The sequence below is a fragment of the Terrapene carolina genome, unplaced genomic scaffold (genome assembly GCF_002925995.2).
Source record: "Terrapene carolina triunguis isolate 2854851 unplaced genomic scaffold, T_m_triunguis-2.0 Scaffold24, whole genome shotgun sequence".
Taxonomy (NCBI): Eukaryota; Metazoa; Chordata; order Testudines; family Emydidae; genus Terrapene; species Terrapene triunguis.
The window spans coordinates 1,326,262-1,347,607 of NW_020664375.1; the positions used below are offsets into that span (position 1 = coordinate 1,326,262).

Genomic DNA, 21,346 nt, shown 5'->3' on the forward strand with positions numbered 1-21,346 from the left:
GGAGCAAATCTTTCAAGCTGGACAGGCCTCTGCCGAAACCTGACTTCCAGGCTGACTCAATCTTCAAAACTGGAGCAGGCCTCTGTCTAACCCAAGCTCCCAGGCCTAACTGCCTCTTTCAAAGCTAGGGCAAGTTTTATAGCTCCTTATCCCTGCTCTGACTAAATACCATCAAAATCAGTAATCACACTCACGATGAACCACTTTTGTCACAGCAATACTTCGTAGGATTGGGATATTACAAAATATCCCCTCCCCCAATAAATAAAACCATGTTTCTGAGACAGCAGAGATGGTGGATTCAGCAACTACTGATTTTTGTAGAAGCCAGGTCTGTTTGTTTAGAGCAGTATTAATGCTGAGAAGGGTCAAACTCTAAAAATATTTAGAACACTTTCTGCAATATATCCAAACACGCAAGTGGACACACCAAACATTATGTTCAGGCTCAAATATCAAAACTGTCCATTTTCTTTTGTAAATGACATGTCCTTAATATAAAAGGAAAGCAAAACCAGAGCTCATTAAAGCTCTCCGTACACCACACGGAACGTTAATTTGTGATTTTATACAGTGTCAGACAATATAGTGGTGGCGTTTCAACCCCTTATAAAACCTTCCTAGGTAGGAGTCCAGTTCTCAAGACACTGCACGCCCTCCACTCCCAACAGCTATAACCAGAGTTCAGGGTGCACAGCACCAAAGATTTTGGCCGGTATTGAACACACTATAAACCAAGAGAGTTATCAAGTTTTTGCTCCTCACCATCACTGTAAACATTCAAATTAAATGATGCTTTAATGAAAAACAATAAAAAAATAACCGCCCCCCCCCCAAAAGACGAGAAATGCATAAACTACAAATCTGTTTGTAGCTACCTCATCAGTGCACCAGGATTACATAAACTAGAATTACAAAGTGACTTTAATCCTGTGTACAAATAAGATTTTTTTTTTTTTAAATTAAAGAAAGCAAATAGCTCCCGCATCTCAATTCAGAATATTTAAAGGGATTCTTGCCTCATATCCCAGACGAGCTGCCCTTTGCAGAAGAGTTTCGCCAGCATTCTTATTGACAATAAGTCTTCGTGCTTCAGGCGGCATGGGACGACTTGGGGTGGTCTCCTGAGGGGTGCTTGCAATCTGCAACTGCGAGGGCTGAGAGACAGGTAATAATGAGGAAGTCTGCTGCAGGCGATCATACAGCTTCTGCTCATATGATTTGGCTGGTGAAGAGTCACAGTCTGAAGTAGGCTCTGGTCGCTTTCTGAATCTTCTTGTTACTGTGACCTGTCAAAATCATTATTGGATTTTTCCCCCCCTTTTTAACAATACACTGATGGGAATATATTTTGCCACTTAAGAATTACATTTCTGTTCTCATTACAAAAATCTACTACTGTTACTAAGTTTACAACTCCTCAGTCTTTATGTCCGCACTAGGCTTTATCTCAGATAGACTAAGAGAACAAATTCAAAATATGCAAATAGTAAAAAGGGGGAGGAGTTTGAATAAAATTACAGTCCACCTTCGCTAGAACATCCTTCATAATAATGACCCTTTGTCTATAACGACCCCGATGCCTAGATCCCACCTTGACCCCCCACCGCTGTGGCAAGGGCTGACAGCATAGCTGGAGGAGCTGTCAGCCCCAGGGCTGGAGGAGCTGTCAGCCGCCCTCCTGCCCCGGAGGCAGGACTCTTTCACTATAACGAACCCCTAGCTCTAATGAACAAATGGTTTGGATCCCAATGGGTTCGTTACAGCGAGGGTGTCCTGTATTGCTACATAGCACAATAACGTGTTAGCTTGAGTGAGCTGGCTCTGCTGTACACTCTGTGAGGTTAGTGGATGATTAAATCTAAATAAAGATACCTTATCTTCAACATTTTCAATATCTGTGGTGTCATCCCCTGTCAGGGATGACCTCCTTCTCCTCTCCTGTAGTGCCAAGTGTTTTGTTTTACACTGACGTTTCCCTGATGGCTTCTCACACTCAGAATATCTCTGCAGCAGGGATGTAGCTTGGAAATCCTCCTCTTCATCTGTGCACAGCACATCTGTATTCCGGCTCTCTTTAATTTTCTGCTGTTTGGCAGCCAACCTCGAGGCTGGAGTACAGCTTGGCTGAGTCTGCCTTTTGCTGTTTGCATTGGTGGATGAAAGGCTCTTCGCAGGCGGAGAGACCATGAATAGAGGCAATCCTAAATGGGAGGAAAGGCATTACATGTTGCATGGTGTGTTGAGAGGAAAACGCATTGTTAACACTTAACACTAACTCCTTTCCTGTTTAGGAGATTCACCAATTACATTTTCAATTCATTAATATTTTAAATGTTCTACATTCAAAATGTAAATATGTGAACTCACAAGTTGCTAAATTTAAAGTAGTTGTAATTGTCTGATAAAACTACTACAGAAAATTCTCTATTACTATTGTGCCTAGATACTGCAGAGGCCTATCAGTGCACTGATACGCAACCTACACACTGGAACCTCTAGCCTCAGTGGGCAAAACAAGGAGCAGAAAGTCTCAACTGTGAATTTCCTGGTTTGGTGCGTGTAAATGACAAAAGTAGTTTCCTTACCTGTAATTGTCTTATCTGAATGGGAACTCACCTTCTTCCTCAGGCTGGGAACTGCTGTTTTTTTCTGCCTTTTCCAAGTTTAAGTGGCAGGCAAGAGGTATATGGGATGGGAAAGATATTCTGTGTTCTAGTTAAAGAATATAAGAATGGCCACACTTGGTCAGACCAGTGGTCCACCTAGCCCAGTATCCTGCCTTCTGACCGTGGCCAATACCAGATGCTTCAAAGGGAACTAACAGAACAATTATCAAGCGATCCATCCCATCATCTAGTCCAAGCATCTGGCAGTCAGAGAGGGTCATTGGAGGAGAGCATTGAGGGAAGACTCAAAGGACTCTATCCTCAAAGACAAAGGACGGAGAAAGTAGCAGGTCAATTTCTTAGTGCTTTCCAAATAATTCTGAAATAGGCTTGCTGTGACTTTCTGCCTACAAAGTAGATGGATTCCTAGTGGAGTGAGCAACTATATCTTCAAGACTACTTTAATTAGATGTCTTGTAAAACTGGAGGATGAATTAAATAAACTCTCTACATACAAAATATTTTGATGCTTTATACCCCTTCTATATTTCCCAGAGCATTGGGCTTCCTCCAGGGTTTAGTTCTACAGAAGTAGAATTTCACAGCCCTGACCACATGTAAAGTGTGTAATTTTTCTAGGATGCAAGGGGGTCTAGGATAAAGTGAGGGCAAAGAACATGATAATTTTAAATAGAAATCTGAATTTCTTTTAAGAAACAGAATTGGGGCTGACTTCTGAACCACCTTCTTTGGAAAAAAATTAAAAGCAAAGCTGTCTGATGAAAGGGGACAAAAGTTTCCCATCCTGATAGCTACAAAGAAGGGAAACTTCAGTCAGATTATATTGAACCACTTTCTGAGTCACTAGGGGAAGTGAGATAGATTGCAGTTCTTCTTCCTAGATCCACAGGTTCTAAGACCAGAAATGACCATTGTGATCATCTAGTCTGACCAACTGTATAGCACCGGGCACAGAACTTCCCCCAAATAATCCCTACAGCATCTCTTTTAGAAAAACATCAAATCTTGATTTTAAAATTGTCCGTGATGGAGAAGCCACCACAACCCTTGGAAAATTGTTCCAATGGTTAATTGCGCTCATGGTTAAAAATTTACACTTTATTTTCAGTCTGAATTTGCCTAGCTTCACCTTCCAGCCATTGAATTGTGTTATAACTTTCTCTGCTAGACTGAAGAGCCCATTATTAAATGTTTGTTCCCCATGCAGGTACTTGCAGACTGTAATCAAGTCACCCCATAACTTTCTCTTCAGTAAACTAAATAGATTGAGCTCTGAGTCTATCACTATAAGGCATGTTTTCTAATCCTTTAATCATTCTTGTGGCTCTTCTCTGAACCCTCTCCAATTTATCAGCATCCTTCTCGAACTGTGAACACCAGAACTGGACACAGTATTCCAGCAGCGGTCACACCAGTGCCAAATACAGAGGTATTGTATTCTACTCAAGATTTCTGTTTATGCATTCCAGGACTGCATTAGCTCTTTTGGCCATGGCATCACACTGGGAGCTCATGTTCAGCTGTATCTCCCACGACCCCCAAATCTTTTTCCACAGTCACTGCTTCCCAGGATAGAGTCCCCCATCCTGTAAGTATGGCCTGTGTTCTTTGTTCCTAGATACATTTATCCATATTAAAAACACATGGTGTTTGCCTGCACCCAGTTTGCCAAGTGATCCAGACTGTTCTGAATCAGCCACCTGTCTGCTTCATTATTTACCCCTTCCCCAATTTTGGGGTCATCTACAAACATTATCAGTGATGATTTTATATTTTCTTCTGAGCCATTGATAAAAACATTAAATAGCATAGGGCCTAGAACCGATCCCTGAAGGTCCCCACTGGAAACAGACCCACTGGATGATGATTAGGCCCCTACCAAATTCATGGCCATGAAAAACGCGTCACGGACAGTGAAATCTGGCCTCCCCCCATGAAATCTGGTCTTGTATGCTTTTACCCTATACTATACAGATTTCACAGGAGGAGACCAGTGTTTCTCAAATTGGGCATCCTAACCCAAAAGGGAGTTGCGGGGGGGGGGGGGGGGGGGGGGGAGGAGGAGTCGCAAGGTTATTTTAGGGGGGTTGTGGTATTGCCACCCTTACTTCTGCGCTGCCTTCAGAGCTGGGCGGCCGGAGAGTGGCGGCTGCTGACTGAAGCCCCAGCTCTACAGGCAGCAGCACAGAAGTAAGGGTGGCAATACCATACCATGCCACGCCATCCTTACTCTGCGCTGCTGCTGGTGGCAGCTCTGCCTTCTGAGCTGGGCTGCCGGCCAGCAGACACCACTCTCCAGCTCAGAAAGCAGCGCCACCGTCATCAGCAGCACAAAAGTAAGGGTAGCAGTACCGCAAAGCCCCCACCACCACAGCTCCTTTTTGGATCAAGCTCCCTACAATTACAACACTGTGAAATTTCAGATTTAAATAGCTGAAATCATGAAATTTACGACTGTTAAATTCTATGACCATGAAACTGACCAAAATGGACTGTGAATTTGGTAGGGCCCTAATGATGATTCCCCATTTACAGTTACGTTTTGAGACCTATCAGCTAGCCAGTTTTTAATCCATGTATGCCATGTTAATTTTATATTGTTCTGGGATATTTTTCTAATCAAAATGTCATGCGGTATCAAGTCGAACGCCTTACAGAAGGCTAAGTCCATTGCATCAACACTAATACCTTTATTAACCAACCTTGTAACCGCATCTAAAAAAAGATATCCTGTCAAACTAACAATGTGTTTTGCATAAACCTATGTTGATTAGCATTAATTACATTGCTCTTGTTTAGTTCTCTATTAAAACAAATCTTGTATCAGCCCCTCCATTATGCTGTCCGGGTTCAATGTTAGGCTGATAAGCCTATAATTACTGGGTCATCCGATGACTGAGGCTCCACTGTTCCCAAGTAGGGTGACCAGATAGTAAGTGTGAAAAATAGAGACGGGGTCGGGGGGTGATAGGAGCCTATGTAAGAAAAATCCCCAAATATCGGGACTGTCCCTATAAAATCGGGACATCTGGTCACCCTATACCCAAGGGCCTCAAATCAGGGCTCTCTGAAGTGATGATGCTTTCAGAAAAGGAAATGTGGATGAAGCAAGCTGGAACTAGAATAGAGAGGATGCGTGGCATCCAGGACAGAGACCTGCACTTCAATCTAGAGTCTTAGGAGAGCCATCTAGTAGGATGCCCAGAATCTCTTTTGGGATTTGTCTTCCTTCAGTTACCCATGTAAGCTCAATTTGCACTGGGCTTTCTGGATTTGAGAAAAGTCAACCATTTACTCTCAAGAGCTATGTTCTAGGAGAAGTGTGTCAAACATCTGGCCCACCTGATGTACTTGTACTGGCCCATAGGATGCAAAAATCTATGCTTTAAAAAAAAAAAAAAAAAAAAATTCAAAGTTTCTAGGTTTCCTGGCTATGAAAACCTTCCAAACATGAACAGCACATAACCGATGTGGTGGTGTCTTCCTGAATGTGCAGACAGCCTGAAACAGTAACTGAGGTGCAAACTCTCCTTCCCCTAAATAGTCTCATTGGTGTAACATGTGTAAAGCCCAATAACATCCTTCAGTGTCATCATTAACTATTTAATCGCCAGTTGTTTTAATGGGGGTGAGAATAAAACTGAATGGGGATACAGTGGGAAGATGGTGGAATTAAGAGTTGCTGCAGATAAAGAAATAGAGAAGACTCTCAGAGATGGGGAAGAGGGAGAGAAACACAGAAAGGGAGGACGGGAAAGGAAAAGAGACAGAGGCTGAAAAAGCAGTGGTACCAAAGAACAGAAGGTCTTCCCACTGAGTGATGCTGAATGCAACAATAAGGTGCTGATCAAATAAAGTATAGTTAGTACATAAAGACTAAGTTCTACTCTAACTTTTCACAAACCTCCTACTAATAATCACTGAAATCCTAAATCTATACATCAGCACATGAACTATTACAAGTTGTATGAGTTAAAGGGCCTTGGTGAATAAGGTCACAAGAGATTGGCAGTATCCACAGCAGACATGCTCATCAGTCTGGGAAATACAGGGCCACCAAAGGGTGATCAATCCTCCATCTTGTCTGATCTTTCTGGCTACTCTGAATTTGAGGGGAAAGAGTGGACAGGAATATCCTCAGACACCCAGACAAGGGAATAACCAGGCATTGACCCTATGTTGGCGCCAGTGCTGGGAGCAGAATTTGGTTCTCTTTTTGGTGGACTGAGTTGCAAATGGGTCTGCTTGCGGAAGGAACCACCTCTGTGTAATCTGACTGAACGGTCACTGGTTTAGCATCCATCTTAGAACTGCTGAGCCAGGCAGACTATTGGACTTGCTGTGGATGTACATGACTGAGGGGCAGATGCTGGTATTCCAGATACAGAAGAATCCTTCTGTTCTCTCTATTCTGGCTTTTGTTTTTTGTCTTGCCTAGGTGGCAGTGATATACCATAGTGGTTCTGTGGTTATCCTCCATATGAGTGGCTGCAATTCCCAGAGGGACTCTTGGGACAAGGTCTATTTCATTCCTCACTGCCCGCAACTCCAGGAGGCTAACGCTGTGCTGGGATTCCTGAGAAGACCACTTGCTCTCAGCCACATTAGGACCCAACTGCACTCCCTATCCTGAGAAGCCAGCATTGGTCATCATGCAGATTGCTAATAGCTCTGGCACAGGTCCGCCCCGAAGAGAAAATGGAGTGGACACCATCATTAAAAGGGACTCGTGCCTGGAGGGACTGTCAATAGACAGTCCATATCCTAAGTCTGCAAGCTCCAGTGCCTGATCAGGAAGGGGGAATTGCCCCATAGGCCACCTGGTGCCAACCAGCTGAGAGTACTGGTGTGCTGTTGACTGGAAGGCACTGGGGAATTGCTTCATGTGGGGTAAAATTTGGTCAAATTTCTCCTCTGGCAAAACCATGAGGCCCAGGTTGATTTTGAACAGGGCTCCCAAATGCACGAGTCTTGAGATCGGACAAGGGAGCTCTTCTGGTCACTCTCTATTAATCTAAGATGTTCCAGGACCAAATTTGGCAAGCATATTGTCACTTAATATGACTGAGTAGTCACCAGTAGGTTGTGCATGTAGTGGCAGATCTAGATGCCCCTGTTGTCTCAGTCCAGCTCCCTAGATGGCCATCACCATTACAAATCCCCAAAGAGAGGATGACATGTCCAAGGGCACTGCCTGGAGCTGATAATGTTTGTTCCCAATTGCAATTGCCCCAGCACTGCAACACATAGAAGCCACTGGGTCACAGGGACATAGAAGATAAACTTGCTTGAGATCTATGAACCATGAGAAAAGTTGGGGGACTATTGGATCAGAAGAGCTAAGGCCGACTTCCTCCTCATGCAACTTCAGTGCATGGAGAGGCCTATCTAGAGAACGATGGGGAAGAATTTCCAAGCCCTGGTAAATGGAGAAAAACAAATCAAAGAATTTACAGTTCAGTGGGGATGGAAGTAGCAGTTGCAGCAAAATGACTTGAAAACCCTTAAGTGTCTCTCGAGAATGGGTGGGCCGGGCATAATTTAAATCAGGTCTAAGGTGCTATTAAGGGCTTATTCTTGTTTCACATTGTCAAAGGGTGCCAGGATGCCTCTGGAAATAGCATCAGCATCTAAAACCACATATTTCTTCGAGCCAACATGTTAAAGAGAAGAGAAGATCTGGCAATATCATACCAGGCATTGCAAAGGAAAGCTAGCATCAACATTACAGAATCCAGCTGTCTGGCCTCCCTTCTTTTAAGTTCTACAAGACCTCTTCTGCAAGCACAAGAAGGAGCAGAAGATGGACAGGTCTGTCTGAGCCAGTGCCAGACACACCATGGTAGCTCGCAAAGTAATAGAGAAGAGGCTTTGACTCTTCTAAGACAGCTGTCCATCTTCAAGTCCAACAAAACCTGCCCCATCGATTTACCATCAAGATCTTTTTCTTTCCCCCCTGCAAACAATCCTGACTGAGATGAAGGATGGAAAAGAGGTCCCTTCCAACCCTGATATTCTATGAATTGTAGTTCTATAATCTTTGGGACAATTTGGTAACTTTATCCAATTGGACTGGATACCATTTTAGAGACCTTATTGACTGGACTTCCCACCTGGCCTCAGCAATTCTCAAGAGATTCTGGTATGGGGCAAGTGGAGCGGCTTTCCCTATGCCTCATCTTGATGGGGTCCTGACTGAGGGTTGGTTGAGTTGCAGGTTTGGCTATCTTGAGCGTGAAATGTATCAAATCAACCGAGTCTATTAGTGAACAAGCAACCTGGGACATCCGATTCAGAGTGCTCAGAGCAGGTGGGAAACTCCTCTTTATCCTCCAAGAACTGGGGCAAATATTAGAGCTTGTCTACATTTAAAACACTGCAGCAACGCTGCAGCACTTCTGTGAAGACTCTACCAATGACAATGGGAGGGATTCTCCCATCAGCGTAGGTAATCCGCCTCCTGAGAGGCAGTAAGTAGCTGGGTCAATGGCAGAATTCTCCCGTCGACATAGCGCTGTCTACACTGGAGGTTAGGCCAGTTTAACTACATCGCTCAGGGATGCGAAAAGTCCAACCCCGAGCAACATAATTATATCGGCCTAATTTCCTCATGTAAACCAAGCCTTAGTTACATCTAGGGGAGTCCTCAGAAAAAAACAGACTAAATTTGCTTTGGGGAGGGTGGGGGGAGAAGGAGACTGCTTACAGCCTTTGATCTGCAAATCCTGAAAGGGAGAAGAAGGAGAGCCTTATCCTCTCTTTCTGAGAGTGGGATGGAGGGAGAAGGAAGAGCTATCTGAGAAGATGTGGAGTCTCTGTGAGCAGAAACAGCCACATGGTTTGGGTTTGCAGGATGCCAGTCAAGACAGCACAAAGCATGTTGAGGATATCTGAGTGCAGCTGAGATTTTAAGTTGCTTAGGTTTGTGGGAGCGATACCTCCTCAAGTGACTGAGGTAACTAATCACTTGAGGTTTGAGAGCTGGGGAAGGGGAGAGAGAAGACAGAAATGATGCATGCGGGTGAATGGTGGGAGGGAGGGGAAGCAAAACAGGGAAAGAGCCGTAGTGCTTGGCCCCTCCCTGGAATACTGTGGGCAGCTGGAGCTGGCCACTGTGACAGTCTGGGGGAGGTCCCAGGGAGCCCACCTCTTCCACCGATTGGTTCAACACTTGCTGGCTGCCACGGTGATGGAGCAGAAATAACAGAAGCGAGCACGCCCCAGACTGGAGTAAGTGGGGAAACAGTCCTGCTTAGGAGAAGCCCCGGTTGTGGGAGAAGACTGCCAGCATGTGGAGCTGAATACAGGAATAGGAGCCTTTGATGCTGCTGGATGGGCCTTGCTCAGCTATTGAAGCAGTTGTGGGGGTGTTAAGGAATCATACTGCTAGTCAAGGGGAATCCCTAGATTCACTCAACCCCCCAGCCCCTCCACACAACCTCCCGGGAACCCTCTGAGGTCAGGTCTACACTTAAAATGCTTCAGTGATACAGTGAGGCGCTTCAGTGAAGAGCTTCTCCTGCCGGAGTACTTAATCCGCCTCCCTAGAGGCCGGTAGCTATGTCGACAGGAAAAGCCCCCCCACCCCCCCATCAACATAGCGCTGTCTACACAGGGGTGAGGTCGATATAACTGCATCACTCGGGGTGTGGATTTTTCACACCGAGTGACGTAGTTATACCAATGTAAGTTTACAGCATAGACCTGGCCTGAGATGGAAAGTGAACTAGAGGAGCAGGAGAGAGAGAGAGAAAGAACCTGGCAAAATATCCTGAAGAACAGAGCCCTCAGTGAGTCACTGAGGAAAGCTCTGCACGTGCGCATGGAAGAACACTGGGGAGCAACCACAGGGCAGTTCATCAGGCGTGTCTGTAGAGAAAGCAGACAGGCAGACTGCACTACGGGAAAAATCAGGGGTAACCTCTTGACTGCCTCTAAGCCTTTGAGAAAGCAGAAAAACTCAGCAGTTCTTAACCTGATGGAACAGCAGATTCCCATGATAGAGAATCAAAGTCTTCATGCTACTCATACTGGACTTCTTGTTTGTTTTTAATTATACCCAAAAGGCACTAATCCATTTAGCTATACATGCAGTAAGTATTCTTACATAGATTAACAACCTGAGTTTTTTTTTCTAAATCAGAACTATTCATGAATTATAAGAATGCCAAAACATCTGCAGACACAAATCTTCAATTTTAAAGTCATTTAAACCACAATTTAAAAACAAAAACAAAACAAACAAACCACATACACACCCATCTGACAAATTTTAGCTAGTGATTTTTTTTTTTTTTTTTTTATAGTGGAGCTGTAAGTCCTTATACATGTGGACTTCTATAAAAACTGCTGACAATTCCTTAACAGTGGTGGCAGCATGCATCACTACTAATGCTATGCCAGCTGATGTTTCCCTAGTAGTCTCTGCATACCTTGTTCATTGTCACTTGTTTTGAGGGACTCTTCAGACCAACTTCTATTGCTTTTGACCTCTGACCTTTTCCTGGTGTGCCTTTCTTCTGTGCAGTCTTTGACCTTTGCAGTGGCCTCTGGGTGAACAGCCTCAGCTAAATCTTTCCTGCTTTGCCGGCCCAACTTGCCGGACGGGGATCTCTCTGGTGACACCTGCTGCTCCCATAGTTCCCTAAGATGCTGCAGGTGACGCTGCTTTTTGGGATGGAGCCCTGTTAATTCAATGCACACCTTCAGGTTGGTCACCTCATTACAATTGGGCTCTTCTAAGTGGTTAGAGGAATTGTTTGTCATTTCCCTCTCAGGCCAGTCATCTAATGGAAAAATAACTAAAAATTAATCAAAAAGCCCCCTCAACTTAAAACAAAAGCTACATTTCACTTGCGGGGCATATAGTCTCAGCTTTACCACCACACTATGCATTTTAAAAGGTTTGGTCATTAAGGGTCACATGCACTAGGGTCATTTGCATTGCTATGGCTACCGTGTCCAATGACTAGTGCTTTACCCTCAGATACCAAGATATTATTTTAAGTGAAATGACAGTGCTCAGACTGGTAACTATCAAGTTCATAAATGGAGACATTAATTCAGAAGGATACTCCTTTCACAAGAAATTCTTTAAGGGACACCAAAGCAATGGAGTTACCTTTGGAGCTCCTCCTCTTTTTTGCCTTTGACACAGCTTCATCCTGCAGTTCATCCACAAAGTTTTCGTTTTGGCTGCTCTCATTCTGTACTCTCTCGCCAGAGTGTTTACGCTTTCTATCCAGACGTGGGCATGGATGCTGACTGATATCTTCTGTTGACTGGTCCCCTATATTTTCATAGAGAGGATGTCTCTCCAGATAATATTTCTCAGTTGGAGGGTCTCTTTCCTCTGAGGTGTCAAGAAAATGATCTTGGTTGTTTTCTGCACTATTAAAATCACCTAAAAATAATGAAAAAACAAAACAAAACAAAAAGAGTCTATTGTGAAATAACTCATTTCTGATCTCTTCAATGTCAATCTCCTAACAATAGATCCTTATGATTTCTGAACCAAACAAGAAATAGTTTACTTTAGATCTAATTTTGCTACAGCCAGCTGTAAAACAGCAACTTTCCCAGCAGTCAAGTTGAAAACCAAGCACGTATGCAAATTTTTGGCCTTCAATTTTTAGCCAGCATCCAACCAGGCACTTCACCATACAAGTAGCCATAGAAATGCCACAGTATACTTACCTCTCTCTTTAATTCAGGGTTTTTCCATGACTTTAAAGAATCACCTTTAGATATCAAAAGCACATACTCTTTTGAAAGAGTAACCTTAAAAATCAGATAGCAATGCAAACTTCATTTCTGCAATGGCTTTTATAAAATTAATTTCAGCAGCTCTGATACTTTAAGTCAATGCAAGACTAATCATGCCAAACTGCAGAGCCTGATTACAAGAATTCAACCCCGCTACTGTGTGTCCTTGGATATACAAATGGGAAACAGAAGTGAATGCACATTCTAGCACTCACTCTTTGATAGGAAAAACACTTCAAGAATAGCTGCGAAATGATAAAATGCTACCTGAATTTATTTTAAGGTTATATGCAGCCCTGTATACCTGTAATAATCTCCCAGTCACCATATAGCAAGTTCCTTCATCTCTTCCTTCAAAAAAATCAAGCATTCACTTATTCCATGAAGCTTTCCAGCTACAGTGACCATATAAGCCTTGAAAAATTTACCTGACACTACTTGAGTAAGATTACTAGCCAAGGAGAAAAATGCCTGTGCTACCATGCCCCTCCAAACTTAAGAACCCTGATTCAAGATCATGCTTAATGTCAATGGGACTTAAGCATTATACAGGGATTCTTTGAATAGAGATTATTTCTTGAAACAGGCCTAAACAAACAAAATAGGTGCGTACTACTTATTATGCACTATACAGAAGTAACATGTCAATCAACTTTGAATTTTTATATTATATATACACACACACTTTTATATATTAGAGTTTAGGTCTCTCATAAGTCTTACCCTTCTTGGCTCACTCTCTTTTGTTTTCTTATTGTTTACAGTCCATTTCCTCTTTTCTTTCTCTCCCATCTCCCTACATTTCACATCCCTTTTGCTTCCAAATACATTGTCGTCTTTTCCTCAGCCCCTCTATTTTCAGTCTTTCTCCCATTTCTCTCCTCAAAACTACTCTCATGTACACACACAAAGTCCACTTAGTTTCTAATTTATCCTATCAATCTCTTCTCTTCAACCATATCTGCTCACCCACGACCCACTTCCTTACACTCACCCTGGCCCCATTTACTCATCCCCACCCATCCCATCTACTTACTCATGCTTGCCCCTTCTTACACAGGGCTTGACACATTTTCCAGAAACCCAACAGTCTGTGAACTAGATTAAGGGTCCCCACTCTCCTTTTGGCAATGCCCAGGCAAGAAGAAAAGCCAGGCCCCACTGACTGGGAAAGGCAGAGGGTAAATTGAGCTGGTGTGCCACTATTCCATTTGCCAGTACTTCTCCTTGGTGCCTGCCTCCTCTGCTCCTGAACTTAAATTTATTTTTAAATGAACGCTTAGCCCTTTAGTTCCTAGCCCTCATGATTACAAAGACAACCTTCAAAATGTGAATCAGCTATAAACCAACTCAATCATGTCTACCTGAATCTGCAGACCAAATGAAATAATGATGTGTAGTGCACACTATTTGCTTAAATGGGTGCTGGTTCTGAAGTCTAATGCTGACATTTACATGGTCTTCATTATTTACTATTTTACTGATGTTTAAAGCACACAAAGGAGGACTATCCTATTATGAAAATTTCAAAGGTATTCTACAAGCAGTATCTCATTGTGCAGGGATAGTCTATTTTTTGTCAAGGTCCAAATGTTTTGGTCAAGGTATAGTCAAGGTCCAGACTCCAGAGAAAATAATAAAAAAAAACCCAACAATGATAATGATAATAAATAAGTAGTAGTAGTAAATAAAAGGATTTCATGGTCCGTTCAGTCTGGTGATCTGGATTTGGCCCACGGTCTGCCTATTGACTACCCCGTCATAGTGTGTCGTAAGTGAACCGAGCTTGAGAAAGTTTTTTTTCCCCCGGAGGAGTTTATGCTGGTTTTCCTACCAGGATGGTAGGAACCTGGACCCTGCTTGTGGCATCATCTTTTGTAGCCTCGAGCTAATAGGTTCCTGACAAAGCCAAGCACCCAAATAGTCTGGCTGTTGGAAGGAAGAGAGCGTGTGTTCCCCCAACCTCTACCTCAGAGCTCTCTAACTACTACAAGGATGGTATCAAGTCCTTCCTTCCTTAGCCTTTGTCTATGTTCTGCCAAAGCTAAATTGACCTCATGTTTTTCAGTTTTACTGCTGCCCTTCGGGTTTCCTTTAGCAGCAGTGATAGTGAAGCTGCCTCTGGTCAGTTTACACTTACTGCAACTTGGAAAAGCTCTAAGCAGCAGTTAGGGCACTTCAGCTGTCTGCAGGCTCCAGAAAAAACACTGCATAAAAGTTTAAACTCCATTTAGAAGGTTACAAACTCAACCAATAAAAGGACAAGAGGTAAAAGCCGGAAGCACTCTCTCAAGAAAGCACTATGTTTGTCTTATGAAATGTTCATGCCCTGACCATACCTCTCTGTGGCTGTTTGGTATTAAGTGAACCCATTTTTTAGATTGTTCATCTTATACATAACACTGATACGTCTTTTTCTTTTTTAAAAAATACAAAGATTGGAAGAGTGGAGCAGCTACCTTAGTTTATTATACGCTTTCTCCAAAAAGTTACTGTCCAAAATCAAAATGCACTTGTAAATATTAGACACCTGCACATCTGGTAACAATGTACTAAGAATATCCAGCCTTGTATAACAGCACATCAATATCAATCAGATTTGTTCTGCACAAATTTAAAAGAAGTTGGACCGGCAACATTTTAAGTTATCACTTCAAAAATGTTTCTAAAAACATAAAATAAAATCTGATAAAGTGATCTACACTCTTATCATTTTGTGTTTCACTCCCTGAACAGACCTAGTCAGAGGGAATTTCACCACATTTCTGGTACACCTCTACCTCGATATAACGCTGTCCTCGGGAGCCAAAAAATCTTACCGCGTTATAGGTGAAACCGCATTATATTGAACTTGCTTTGATCCACCAGAGTGCGCAGCCCCCCACCCCACCCCAGATCAGTACTTTACCGCGTTATATCCAAATTCGTGTTATATCGGGCCGCGTTATATCGGGGTAGCGGTGTAGTTACATTTTTTAAAGTGTTCACCCATACCACAAATTATGTAGCGTCTTTCAGATTGAAAATTACTGTTATGGAACGGTCTCCCTGTTGATAATGCACTTTGGAATGAGAAAGGGGAGGAACACCCTGATTATTTCCTAGAGATCCTTGTAAGGACCTGGAGAAGCAGCAGTCCTTATTGTGACCATCCAGAGACTGCAGATGGGATTTGCAGGGAACAGCCATTTAGCACCCCCTAGTTACTAATGAAACAAAGTTACATCAAATTAATTCAACTCCCTAATTCTTTTTTTTCCAAGCAGGATCTGACCTAGAAACCCAGAATGCCCCACTATGCCTTGCAAAGGATAGCCCCAAGAATGAAGAAATGGCGATGTTCAATTTAGTCTCATTATCATTAGTCCTCCATTCACAGAGTTTTTCTGGAGCATTGTTTCTAGAGAGAAGAGCAAAACAACTACCAATGCCAGTCAATGTGTGTGGCAAATAGCTGATGGGAGTAGTTCCACTCATTCCTGTCCTCTCTCTGATTCTACCACACGGGCAGTAGGAAACTCAGTGATGCCTCCATGATGGCAGTGTGACATCCTATTGCTGCCACGCTAGCAATCCAGTCCTTTACTGAACCATTTTAAAAGATTAGGAACATTAGATGCTCAATGTATATAAAATGTGTGACATTATAATCTGCCTATGCCAATGTTGCAAAGTGAGGGAAGAGATATAGTCAGGCAGAATTGTAAAGTTATTAAAATATTTTGGAAAGCATCTTGACTATACTGTATTTGCAGACTACCAAAAATACACTTTTCTACAAGTGCCTAAGTGAATGACAAATCCACAGGACAAACCAGAAACAAAAGTCTGAGCTGTCAGATGGCCCATAGTTTGGCACTGTCTTCTCAGGCATGTACTCTGCATCAAAGCATTATCGTTATGAGGTCTAGTTATGTCAAATGCCAAGAGGTTGTTGGGTTTTTTTTTTTGCTCATAAAAACTACAGTAGTTTCACAGAACACAACTCTATTCATATTTTACCACCAGATTCCACTCTGTCCTGAATCTGGTTTGGAAAGCCATCTGGATCAAAGACACAGGACTCCCAAAATCCAGGTATGAATATCAAACAGAAGTGCACTAGCACAAGGACAGTCTCCCCTCTTTGGGCCCATACGCAGAGTTTGGTCTTCCTCAGGCACTCATGCCTCCTCTGTACCCTTTACTCTGTTAAGAAAGCAAACAGCAAACGCACTTCGGAGTTTTCAAATCATCACTATTCAAATAATAAGCAGCAGAAAGAGACTGATGGAATAGTAAATGCTAGTTTTCATATCAACACATCACATAAGAAAGTTCACTCTAAAACAGCAAATGCTGCTACAGTGAAGGGCAACACGTTCCTGACATCATTCGCTAACTTCAGTCCAGTCATACTAACTCAGCAACAAAAGCCACCTTTTACTATCCTGTAAAACTGGAAAGAATGACCACTCTACACGTATTGTTTTCTACTTGAAGCAGTATCCCCAGTGCACTGGTCACATTTTGTGAGGAAGAAATTATGAAAAACTTCATTTTCTCCATCTTCCTTTTCCTGCCAGCACAAATACTCTTTAACAACACATCTCCCATACAATATGAACAGGAAACACATACCTTAGGCTTGGTCTACACTTACCCTCCAAGTCGAAGTAAGGTACGCAAATTCAGCTACGTGAATAACGTAGCTGAATTCGACATACCTTACTTCGAACTTACCGCGGTTCAGACGCGGTCCACACGCGGCAGGCAGGCTCCCCGTCGACTCTGCGGTACTCCTCTCGCTGAGCTGGAGTACCGCAGTCGACGGGGATCACTTCCTGGTTCGATTTATCGCGTCCAGACCAGACGCGATAAATCGAACTCGGAACTTCGATCCCCAGCCGCCGAACTAGCGCGGCAGTGTAGACCAGCCCTTAGTTTTTAAACTGCAGTTCTTTCTTTATAGATAAAGTGGCAACTAGAACCAGCTTTTCCTCTCCTCTTCAGTGACTTCTCATTGCAGGCATTTAAGTAAGATGCCTTTTAGTCCTCATCCCAACTCTTCACAGGACACTTTATCTGAACATGAACTAGCATTCATCACCAAGATCACAACAAAAATAGAACAATTCAGCCAAGCCACTTGTCAGGATAAAGCAAGCAGTGTTCTGACTATCTCATGGGGGGGGGGGGGGGGGATTCCACATTTTCCCTCTCTGGATGTCTTTTCCTGGATGTCTTCCATCCTTGTTTCCTTCACCTAAATCCATTATATTCAGAATCCTGAGGCTTTTTTGCACCACTGCCAGTCATAGCAAGGTAATTCTGACCAGGCCAAATGACAACAACAGAATGTTTGCTGTGTTGATCTTTCATTACTCAGCATGCATACAAACAAGAAACTGAAGCATTACCTATGCTGTGTGCTAAGGAACAGACACCTAGCAAAGAGGCTGCAGATCAGTTCTTAACATCTGAATTTTAACCTCCTTGCAAATAAAGGCATTATACTTCTATGCACAGAATTGGAATAATCTCCTCCTCACACCCACATTCCCCAAAATCTCTGGTCTTTAACATAGCAGTTTTTATTTTTCTCTATTAACGATCAAACAGTATTTCTCTACTGTAATATTAGAGGAGCATAACTACCAGTTTGTCTATCAAGACATTCACAGCTTGCAGAATTTATTTACTCTTGCATACTTTTGTATGATTTTAGTACTGCTCAAAAATTGTGGTTATTTACCAACATGCTTGCATCACATGACCTACTCTGAAGTAAATGTATCTGTATGCTTAAATCACTTGATCACTGAACAATTCTATGATTCACGACACACGCATCCCATAATTTATCATGTTTGTGCTATGGAAATGCTCCATAGAAGCATTGCCACAGCAACATTTACTAGTCACCTTAGCAACAAAGCAGCTTCACTACTGTTCTCGTATTTCCCACTGAGTCCTAAACAAGATGGAAGAGTATTAAGACACTTACAATTTACCCCTCTATTTAACCAAGTTTGAATCTTTGTACTCTTCTGCAGAGAGAGAGAGAGCGCGCGCCTATTCCTAGCAATAGTCTGCATTCTAAACACTGAAGAAATATTTTAGAAGTCATTAGACAATGTGGACCAGTTTATTAAGTTATCATAAGGTTTTTTGGGAGGGCAAGGCTTTACCCATGTGCCACTTGACTAAATCCCCAAGACAGCCCAGGGAAAAAAAATTGCGGCTGTCAGATGGTTGTACTAATTCTCTTAAAAAAAAAAAAAGTAGTCAGAGTGGCAAAAATATTTATGATACGATTATTATTGCTGTAGGAGGCAAGGGTTATAGAAGTAGTGTCTGAAACAGCCACTAGATCTTAAGGCAACGATCCTGTATTATGTTCTATGCACAAAGACTACTGAACCCTGCACAGAGCCCCACTGACATGACTGGGGCCTTGCAAGGTCACAGCAGTCAAGCTGCATACCACATGTTACAGGATCAGGCTTTAAATTGTATTTGTTTTTCTTTCAAATGCACGTTCGCCAGCTAAAGGTTCACAGCAGGGTGCAAATTTAACATTTTACCAGAAATTACTGATTAATCAATTAATTTTGTTCATGAATTTCCTGCTAGCATCGGAAAGGTCTACTGCTGTAATATTGGATAGAAATTTATGTATAAAACAAAATGTAGCATCTTTTCAGCATCAAGATCCAACATAGGAGACAGAGCATAAGCTGGGGGAAATTCTGAAATACAGCTGTTTAAAGTTCTATTCAATTTTAAACCTTTCAGCAGAGATCAGGAATTGGAGGGGGGGAAATGGAATGAAAGTATTTACATTTTCTCCTGTGAGCGTCCTTGTTGAAAGCCACAGCTGGTAAACTGAGGAGAACACTAGGCAAGGTTTATCACATCTTTGCCTGTTGTTATTCTGTTAGAGAGATGTGTCAGGATTCCCAGCAATTCAAGCTGCACCAGAGCACCAAAAAGACTATGCTAGAGGCATTCAAGAAGTGCAAAATTCATATCCCTGATTTAATCAGCTGCTATACCAAGGAGCAGAAGGTGAAACAGGGCAGTAAAAAGTTTTACTGAGGCCAGGTCTATACTATAGACTTACACCAGTATAACTAAGTCACTCAGGGGTATGAAAAATCCATACCCTTGAGTGACGCAGTTATACTGACTTAACCCCTGCTGTAGATAGTGCTATCTTGACAGGATGGCTTCTCCCATCAATATAGCTACCGCCTCTTGCAGAGGTGCATTAACTACACCAATGGTAGGAACACTCACGTCAGCTAGTAACATCTTCACTGAAGCTCTACAACAGCGCAGCTGGGCCGCTGCAGCACTTGAAGGGCATGTATATACTACAAAAATGATGTTGACTTAAGTTACATTGACGTACAACCACCGCAGTAATTAAATCACTTTTGCATAGCCACATATATTACGCTCCTTGTGTCGGCGGAGCACAACCTCACCAGGAGCGCTTGCACCGATTGTACAGTCAGCGTGGGGCATTGTGGGATGGCTTCTGAAAGCCAGCAACAGCCCATATAAGCAATGCAGTGACACTGCATCAACCTAACTATGTCAACCTAAGTGCTACGCCTCTCACGGAGGTGGAGTTTTTAAGTTGGCATACCGGACAAGTTACATCATCAGGAGCAACATTTTAGTGTAGATTCTTACAGAGTTAGGTCGATGCAAGGCAGCTTACGTTGACCTAACTCGGCAGTGTAGACCAGGACTAAGTGCAGACCTGCCTTGAGAACCGAATTAGTATCTGCAAGTGTAGTCGCTGCAAAGCCCATCATGTGCAAGAGAAACTCCTTTACTAAAAGAAAGCTGCATTTTTAAAAGTTGATAGATTTAGCAATTTTAACAAGCCTATAAAACTTCCCATCAACTCATAGCTAATTAATTGCACACAAGAACATACTCACAAAAAGTCATAATACCCTTCCCACTCCCAACAATTCTTTATTAGTTCCAAATGCATTTCATCCAATGGAGTCTCATGAGCCAGAACACTGCTAAGTTATGGATTTGAGAAAACTGCAAATTGTACCGTTTGGGGTTTGGCTTTATTTTTTGCTATTTTCTGCATCATCAAAAGTGTCATTTTAAGATTACATTATAATAGTGAGAGATAATCCTCAAACAAGTCTGAGCATCTGAAAACAAGTGCATCTGAAGAAACTTTTCTCTCTCCTTCCCTCACCCTCCAGACTATTCCCTGTTTTCTCTCTCAATCAACTTGATCTACTTTTGGCAATAGCCTATTCTTCCCTTCATCCTACCCCTGTGAGCACTTAGGTGACCTGCCCTCCCTCCAACAGTGGCATCCAGGTGGCAGGACCCAGATGCTGCTGCTCTTACAACACTTTGATATTTCAGAATGTGTGTGGGATTTAATGGAGGGCATTACAAGTGTGCAGTGCACTCTGTGGTGCGAGTAGTGCTGAGAACTGAAGAAAGCTCTAGCAGTAGCACCCTGTAGAAAGTCTATCATGCTTATGACCAGGCAATGGGATACTGTAGAACAACAAGGCCTCTTTGCTCTTGGAAACTCACTCAATACACCTTGAAGGGAACAGAAGGCTGAGGTTCTAGAAGCTAAGCTTGGTTGCCATTTTGATACTCGCTGTAGATTAACAATGAAATCTTCGCTGTTATTTTGCCAAGCTACTTTTTTGTTCACATATTTTTATTTTAGTGGCCACAGCACCACAGTAACTTGTCTGAGGTGAGGAACTGAGCAGGTGCAGATCATCATCCTGTCCACCAAAATTATTAAACAAAGACCAGGACAATAACTCACAATTATTAAATTACTTAGATGACATTTTCTACCAGCCCTACTCCTAAATCCTCGACTATGGAGGAGCACATCAACCCAATAAATTATACATATACTATAGACCCTCCAGTGTTCTACTAACATTTTTCTTGAATTG

General features: G+C 42.6%; 1 protein-coding gene across 9 annotated transcripts in view; it reads right to left on the reverse strand.

Annotated features, from left to right (window-relative positions):
* Positions 1 to 21,346, reverse strand: part of LOC113406280 (BCL-6 corepressor-like) — a 123,232-nt gene that overhangs the window by 20,538 nt on the left and 81,348 nt on the right. For 5 of the 9 annotated variants that reach the window (XM_026650094.1, XM_026650102.2, XM_026650081.2 and 2 more), the window contains 4 exons: positions 11,752 to 12,033; positions 11,063 to 11,416; positions 1,876 to 2,204; positions 1,020 to 1,289 (listed from right to left, as the gene is read on the reverse strand). In XM_026650094.1, the coding sequence (XP_026505879.1) occupies positions 1,020 to 1,289; positions 1,876 to 2,204; positions 11,063 to 11,416; positions 11,752 to 12,033 (1,235 nt within the window). The remainder of the gene's footprint in view (positions 1 to 1,019; positions 1,290 to 1,875; positions 2,205 to 11,062; positions 11,417 to 11,751; positions 12,034 to 21,346) is intronic. The other 4 variants (XM_026650119.2, XM_026650107.2, XM_026650114.2 and 1 more) reach the window with 3 other exon arrangements.